We start from the raw sequence: 8,600 nt of genomic DNA, 5'->3' as shown, positions 1-8,600 counted from the left end.
GACTGGCTTGGAGGGGAGATAGTAGGGGAGGAGCTAGCCACAGGGTTAGAATTTTGTTTAAAGTGCCAGCTCCCAATTACTGCCTACTATTCCCCATTGTAACTACGCTCCAGTGGCCCCTAGTGGATGAAGGAGAAACAAACAAACAAAACTGTACCCTAATACTTCTACATGTGTCAGTCTAGCTACACAGGCTGACTAATACCATGAATTACAGCCCAGGTGTATGCATCCATCGATGAGGACCTAATTACATACAGTATGCATTCCCAAAACCGGACATGCTCTGCGGAGGGTTAGCCTTTGAGGAAGACTCAGAAAGGCAATACAAGACAAAGGGAACCAAACACAACCAGCGTCTGTAGATTAACATTGTATTTCCTAGCAAGCATTAGATAATGAAAGCAAATATGTTATTGGTTGCCAGGAGCTACATAAAAGATGTGACTGGTTGCTAGGCGCTACATCTTGGGTTATGCCTAGATGACGTAAGGGGAGGTAGTTATGGTAACAGTAGAATATGTATTAGAAGTATTAGCAACAGACACTTAATACAGCATCAGCTATGTACTATTGTATAAGCAGAAGGCAACCTGCTGTGTTTGATCATTGTACCTGTGCACAGAATATAAATGACCAATGTACAGATATTTTGTGTTACAGCATGAAATATTGCTATATAAAAAGTACACACACAAAAAAAAAAGAAGACAACCGACAATTTTTATTGTCCATGTATTTATTTTCTATATATATTTATACATATATTTATAATTATATCACTATGACCTTATAGTACTTAAAATCCATTACAGGATTAGTAATAGTCTTAAATCCACAAAGACGCTAATAGTGCTGTGGAAGACCAGAGGGGGAGAAATGCGGATATATTTACATTTATTCTACATACCAGACCTAGCAGGAATATAGAGCGCTTTGTACATAGAGAAGGTTATGCCCTGTATTCGTATTCACATTCAGCATTAGCACGGTATAGATAGAATGTCTTCCCCTTTGTTACCATAGCAGTATATTTTCTTTTGAAGATTTATTTATTTATTTTTATCCAGGTAACGTAAATATTTTCAGATGCTATACATATAACCCAGACCTGGGCTGCCAGCCGCAGTTCTCAGCTTCTATTGAACTACAAGTTCCAGCAGTCATTGCGGAAATGGCTGGCAATGCGTGGCAGACATTGTAGTTTAAAAACGGACAGAGAGCGAGCGGTGGCCGCGCCCACGGCACCTACATAAGCCATTCCATTTGGCTTGTATTGAGTTTAAAAAAAAATAAGTTAAAGTGCTATAAGCAAACCCGTCGAATGAACACGTTTCTATAAGAACAACTCTACGTTTTCAACAATAATTTACAAAATAATATACATGTTTATCAAACAGCTGAATCTTCAGCACAAAGATAACTCACTGTCACATTTAGAACAGCAATGTACTCGCAGAACACAGAATTAGAAGCTTCGTCGTTGAGAGTGTTTTGCGGAGCAATTTATTGCACGAAGGCGCGTTTCTCTACAAATCCGCTATAGATAGAGTCTAGACTGTTTTATTTTTTTGTCTTTTTTTTTCCCCCCTCTGAGATCAGAGGACCGTTTGCATATTCCACAAATAATACAAGTCACAAAATTGTCTACTTATCGTACGAGTCGACCAGTTTGTCAGATTGGATACTAAAAAAAGAAAGTACAACATATATGCGCACTCAGTACAAAACTACATTACGGTTTCCTCTGCTTTTTCTTCCCCCTGTATTCAGAATTTAATTATTTTTTTTTGGGGGGGGGGGGGGCGCATAAACTATGGTTTGGAACAAAAAATGGTACATCTGTAAAACCATCCATGTTACGTGGGGAAAAAATAAAGGAATTAAGATAAAAAAAAAAAAAACAACCTCCACCGCCAATTCCTCATAGATTTTGTTTAAATAATGCACCTCCAAGCTTGTGGCTTGTGACATGGGGATGCAGAAGTTTTGCGTATGATAAGTGACCTTCTATCATCTCCTTGTAGATTCAGATCGGTGACAGAAAAGTGACAGAATTCTAACATTCATCAAAACGTACAATTACGGCTCCACTCAATATTCATGTCTGAAAATAGATATAGCTACCGAAAATAAAAAGGAACTATGGTCAAATATTAACAAAAATACAAATATATTAAAAGGTATATATTAGTAAGCTGCAGTACACATCGAGTCTCTCTCTTCTGTACATGGGAGGGGGAGAAGAGATTTTGTGCTGTGTGTATGTACAACGTTATTTACTCAAACGCCCAAATTTCAATGTCTTGGACAATGAAATCCTCTTTCTTAGAAAGTGTAGGGTTTCCAAAGGTTTTACAGGAGTGACTTCTCCCATGATAAAGATCTCCATCCAGCCACAGGGCAAACTCTCCCCTGCAGAAAAAGAAATAAAAATAAACAGGTAAGTGGCATCTAATAGTAATTAATGTGCAATAGGTTATAAAAGTTGTGTCATCTGTATTAGTTTTGGAACAGAATTCAGGCTATAGATTTCAAGTCGCAAAATGCATAGCTACAAACCACTTAATGAAAAAGGCAGAAAGAGAGAGAGAGAAAGAAAAAGTGAAAGAAAGATAGAGAAAAAAAGAAAAGGAGAGAAAAAAGAAAAAGAGAGAAAGAGAGAAAAAAGAAAAAGAGAAAGAGAGAAAAAAGAAAAAGAGAGAAAGAGAAAAAAGAAAAAGAGAGAAAGAGAGAAAAAAGAAAAAGAGAGAAAGAGAGAAAAAAGAAAAAGAGAGAAAAAAGAAAAAGAGAGAAAAAAGAAAAAGAGAGAAAAAAGAAAAAGAGAGACAGACAGACAGACAGACAGACAGACAGTGTTGCACTCAGAATTTCCAGGTAATGACTATCTTCAGATTACTTTAACTAGGTCATTTGTATGTATCATCCTGAATCTTTTACCAAGCAGATTGCTTTATCTTTCCGCCATCCTTCTGTGGCTTTAGCCATACAGTTATATAATCAAGCTTAGGTTTTTTTTTTTTAGAATTTAGTCACCAATATAAATTCTGCTGCACTGGAAACGGTATCCGGTCTCTAGGTTGACAATGTCTATGTCGACCACTATTGTTCGACAGTAACTACAGTAGGTCGACAGGGTCTCTATGTCGACATGTCAAAAGGTCAACATGAGTTTGTCACAATTTTTTTCTTTTTTTGCACGTTTTCATTCTTAACGATCCACGTGGACTACGATTGGGAATAGTAACCTTGCCCGAAGTATGGCGAGCGAAGTGAGCCATGCGAGGGGACACCGTGCACTAATTGGGGTTCCCGGTCACTGTACGGAGAAAACGACACCAACATTTTTTAAAAAAACCTCATGTCGACCTTGTGACCTAGAACATGTCGGACCTAGAAACCCTGTCGAACTAAGTGTAGTCGACCCTCCATACCACACCCACTGAAAACAACCACATGTCATAGTAGGATACGGTTGAGGGAAGAAATCCAGGAAGGCAAGTATTACAAACCAATATGTTAAAATGAAGGAGAGATATCCTTTAAATGTAATGAGCGTGCAGGATGGGAACAGTGAGGGACTGCCGGGGTAAGAGGACTGGATGGGTGAGGGACTGCTGGGGTAAGAGGACTGGATGGGTGAGAGACTGCTGGGGTAAGAGCCGCACACTTAGTCAGATCTTGCCAGCCACAGGAAACAGCATGCGCCATGGACGTTCAGTGAGTCTGACGCACAGTCCCTCACTGTATACCCCACTATATCAACACGGCTCTAGAGGAAGTTTCTCAACACCTTTTTGGTTTTTATCATTTGAAATGGAAAGATTTTCATTATACTAGAAAACGCCCAGATTACATTAATAGAATACGCAGGAATAGGTTATACTGTATACTGCAATCAAGGAAAATAAGTGGCTGTACTAGTTTATTGGCTATAACAAATGCAACATGGTCATTAGTTAACAAATAACAGAAGTGGGGGGCAAGAAAAATAATTCGTAGGGAGACGTGCATCCCTAAACAAAGAAATAAATACTCTTTTGAAACCCAATGTCAAAAACTACAAAAGCACCACCTACAGGCTATACATAGGTACTGCATTAGAGCATATAAAGTATTATTATTGAAGAATTACATGATTAAGGAGACCGCAACTGAAACAGGAAGCGTAACAACAAAATTGTTACAAGAGCACCAAAAAAATGTTTTGCCCCTTCTACTTTTTACATTACAAGGAAATTGTCCGTATAAAAGGACTGATTTTAGAGGTGGGCGCAGCGGTGATGTCAGACACAGTAGAGTGATGTTTCCCACCTGCAAACGCATCAAAGTCGTGCCGCGCATGGTTCCCGATTTTGTTCGTACCAAGTGGTGTCTCAGCGTATATGGATGCCAACAGTGAGCATCTCAGTACTTGAACATTGGGACACACATTGCAGCAGCATTAACATAATGTCGCAGGCACAACTGCGGCAGAAGACGCAAGGATGGCTGCATCTGATCTAAAATCAGACCTACAGAGTCCTTAACTGTCCTGTCTGTAAGAACAGGTCAGACTAGAAAAATGAAGCAAACATCTGGTCACAGGTTGACTAAAAACCAGGAACTGAATGCATACAAGCTCCATATCAGTTCCTGCTGACATAGATAAAAACCAAACACATTAACAAACCTGCATTAGTAGACACTAGGGAGGCCAATACCGGCCCATATTTGTAATACTAGGTTTTGGGATTGAAAAAAATCTCAATCCCAGGATTCCCAGGATCCTAAAATTGGGTGTGGTTCATCAAATCGACAGTATCTAGGTCGACAATGTATAGGTCGACCACTATAGGTCGACAATCACTAGGTCGACATGGATGGAAGGTCGACAGGGTTTCTAGGTCGACAGGTCTAAAGGTCGACATGAGGATTTTTTTATTTTTTTTTGGTGTCGTTTTCTTCGTAGAGTGACCGGGATCCTAAATTAGTGCACCGCGTCCCCTCGCATGGCTCGCTTCGCTCGCCATGCTTCGGGCATGGTGCCTTCGCTCCGCTACCGCTTCGCTCGGCACAGATTACCGTTCCAATCGTAGTCCACGTAGATCGTTAAGTATGAAAAAATTGTGAAAAACTCATGTCGACCTTTAGACCTGTCGACCTAGCACATGTCGACCTAGAAACCCTGTCGACCTTCCATCCATGTCGACCTAGTGACTGTCGACATATAGTGGTCGACCTAAACATTGTCGACCTAGATACTGTCGATCTTCAGACCGAATCCCCCTAAAATTGTATATGGAACTACAACTAATCGACAGCATTGACAGTGGGTGTGAGGAGCAGTAAAGATTGGTGTAGAGAGCAGTATGGATCGGTGTATGAGCAGGAAGAGTGGGTGTTGGGAGCAGAGAGGAAGGGTGTAGGGAGTAGTATGGATCGGTGTATGAGCAGGAAGAGTGGGTGTGGGGAGCAGTATGGATCGGTGTATGAGCAGGAAGAGTGGGTGTGGGGAGCAGAGAGGAAGGGTGTAGGGAGCAGTATGGATCGGTGTAGGAGCAGGGAGAATGGGTGTGGGGAGCAATGAGGAAGGGTGTGGGGAGCAGTGAGAGAGGGTAGGTGTAGGAAGCAGTGAGGAAAGGTGTAGGAAGCAGTGAGGAAGGGTGTGGGGAGTAGTGAGGAAGTGTGTAGGGAGCAGTGAGGGAGGGTCAGTGTAGAGAGCAGTGTGGTAGGATGGAACTAGCGAGTAGTGAGGAAGTGTGTAGGGAGCAGTGAGTGAGGGTCACTGTAGAGAGCAGTGTGATAGGATGGGGGTGTAGGGAGCAGTGAGTGAGGGTCACTGTAGAGAGCAGTGTGATAGGATGGGAATAGCGAGTAGTGAGGAAGGGTGTAGGGAGCAGTGAGGAAGGGTATAGTGAGGAAGGGTGTAGGGAGCAGTGAGTGAGGGTCACTGTAGAGAGCAGTGTGGTAGGATGGGAATAGCGAGCAGTGAGGAAGGGTATAGTGAGGAAGTGTGTAGGGAGCAGTGAGGGAAGGTCACTGTAGAGAGCAGTGTGATAGGATGGGAATAGCGAGTAGTGAGGACGTGTGTAGGGAGCAGTGAGGGAGGGTCACTGTAGAGAGTAGTGTGGTAGGATGGGAATAGCGAGTAGTGAGGAAGGGTGTAGGGAGCAGTGAGTAAGGGTGTAGGGAGCAGTGAGTGAGGGTCACTGTAGAGAGCAGTGCGGTAGGATGGGAATAGCGAGCAGTGAAGAAGGGTGTAGTGAGGAAGTGTGTAGGGAACAGTGAGGGAGGGTCACTGTAGAGAGCAGTGTGATAGGATGGGAATAGCGAGCAGTGTAGAAGGGTGTAGTGAGGAAGTGTGTAGGGAACAGTGAGGGAGGGTCACTGTAGAGAGCAGTGTGATAGGATGGGAATAGCGAGCAGTGAGGAAGGGTGTAGTGAGGAAGTGTGTAGGGAGCAGTGAGGGAGGGTCACTGTAGAGAGTAGTGTGGTAGGATGGGAATAGCGAGTAGTGAGGAAGTGTGTAGGGAGCAGTGAGTGAGGGTCACTGTTGAGAGCAGTGTGGTAGGATGGGAACAGCGAGCAGTGAGGAAGGGTGTAGTGAGGAAGTGTGTAGGGAACAGTGAGGGAGGGTCACTGTAGAGAGTAGTGTGGTAGGATGGGAATAGCGAGTAGTGAGGAAGTGTGTAGGGAGCAGTGAGTGAGGGTCACTGTAGAGAGCAGTGTGGTAGGATGGGAATAGCGAGCAGTGAGGAAGGGTGTAGTGAGGAAGTGTGTAGGGAACAGTGAGGGAGGGTCACTGTAGAGAGCAGTGTGATAGGATGGGAATAGCGAGTAGTGAGGAAGTGTGTAGGGAGCAGTGAGGGAGGGTCACTGTAGAGAGCAGTGTGATAGGATGGGAATAGCGAGTAGTGAGGAAGTGTGTAGGGAGCAGTGAGGGAGGGTCACTGTAGAGAGTAGTGTGGTAGGATGGGAATAGCGAGTAGTGAGGAAGGGTGTAGGGAGCAGTGAGTAAGGGTGTAGGGAGCAGTGAGTGAGGGTCACTGTAGAGAGCAGTGTGGTAGGATGGGAATAGCGAGCAGTGAAGAAGGGTGTAGTGAGGAAGGGTGTAGGGAGCAGTGAGGAAGTGTGTAGGGAACAGTGAGGGAGGGTCAGTGTAGAGAGCAGTGTGATAGGATGGGAATAGCGAGCAGTGAGGAAGGGGTTCAGGGAACAGTGAGTGAGGGTGGGAGTGAAGAGCTGTGAGGTAGGACGGCAATGGGAGCAGTGAGTGTGGGTGTAGGGCATAGGTCTGCAAACTCGGTCCTCATTACCCCACACAGCGCATGTTTTGCAGGTAACCCAGCAAGTGCACAGGTCTATTAATTACTCAGACACATGTTAAAAGGTCCGCAGATGGAGTTAAATATTTCACTTGTGATTCTGTGAGGAGACCTGCAAAACATGCACTGTGTGGGGTAATGAGGACAGAGTTTGCAGACCTATGGTGTAGGGAGGTAAGTAATTTGTAATGACACAGTAGTAAGTACATTGTTATAGGACACTTTACATAAAGAGCAGATTCAAATTTGAATTTTATTGGGAACCATTAAAAACCATTATTCTTAAAATACAAAATATTAAAACATATAGTGTGTATTGCTGTAACTGCTGCCCAGGCAGCACCCTCCAACCTAGTAATCTGGATAATGATAATATTATAGAAATTCTATTCAGAATCGGGCACAGACATTATTCTATTATACTGTACTATCATGTGCTGCCGGAGGGCTCCGTTTTTTGTATTTGTGTTCACTTTCGGCAAGCTTGGGTGACCCATAGTTGGCCATTGTTGTGTAACTACAATTCCCAGCATGCTGTTAGATGGTCTCCTGTGTAGTTGTACAACAGGTGGAGAGTGACAGATTGGCCAAATCAGACTTATACCATAAGGCATACACCATGCGGGGTGCACGGGTGAATATAGAACACTGCATCAAACTGAACAATTTCCATATCTCTCCTAGTTTAGTTAGAGACAGATATTTTTGGAGTTCCCCTGGGATTCTTTGCAGAACCAGGTCAGGACATACGTGAGACTGCACCGCCATCAGCAAGTCGGTTCCCAAATACAATTCCTGGCACATGTGGCGTCTATCAGTCACGTGTCGCTGGGTATAACTAGTGCTTGCTCTGCTGCCCCCGTAGCTAGATGTGTCTCTAAGGGCCGAAACACACGAGGCGGCTGGCGCCGCCCGGCAAACACCCGGCCGGCTTTAAACCGCTGTCGTGATGTAAAGACACATGCAGCGCAATGTGTCCTTACACACGGCACGGTCCCGGCCCGGCTGCCGGGTTGCAGCCGGGTCTCACCACTGGAAGGTCCGGCTGCCGGGCGGGCGCCTGGCCGTCTTTGCAGCCAGTAAACCGTGTGTGTGAAGGGAAGCTTTCACACACAACGTTTTTTTCTGAAGCCGTGTCTGATGCTGCGCATGCGCACAGCATCACACATGGCTCAAAGCCGTCCTGTGTGACAGACTCTGCCGGTTTCTCCCGGATGGCAAAAAGCCGGACAAAGTTTGTCCGGCTATTTGCCATCCGGGAAAAATCGGAGTGTGTGTTACAGCCCTAATTGT

The 8,600-nt window shown here is 44.3% G+C and overlaps 1 protein-coding gene across 7 annotated transcripts in view; it reads right to left on the bottom strand.

Moving 5' to 3' along the window:
• Window positions 1-721: 721 nt before the first annotated feature.
• The window catches only part of OXR1 (oxidation resistance 1), an 864,461-nt gene continuing 856,582 nt past the window's right edge, over window positions 722-8,600 (bottom strand). For all 7 annotated transcript variants that reach the window (XM_063924310.1, XM_063924313.1, XM_063924311.1 and 4 more), the window contains one exon: window positions 722-2,415. In XM_063924310.1, coding sequence (XP_063780380.1) covers window positions 2,280-2,415 — 136 coding nt within the window. In that variant the 3' untranslated portion in view covers window positions 722-2,279. The remainder of the gene's footprint in view (window positions 2,416-8,600) is intronic.

Source organism: Pseudophryne corroboree, chromosome 5 (genome assembly GCF_028390025.1).
Source record: "Pseudophryne corroboree isolate aPseCor3 chromosome 5, aPseCor3.hap2, whole genome shotgun sequence".
NCBI classification, from domain to species: Eukaryota; Metazoa; Chordata; class Amphibia; order Anura; family Myobatrachidae; genus Pseudophryne; species Pseudophryne corroboree.
Note: the sequence above shows the minus strand (reverse complement) of the source record. Positions and strands in the feature narration are given on the sequence as shown.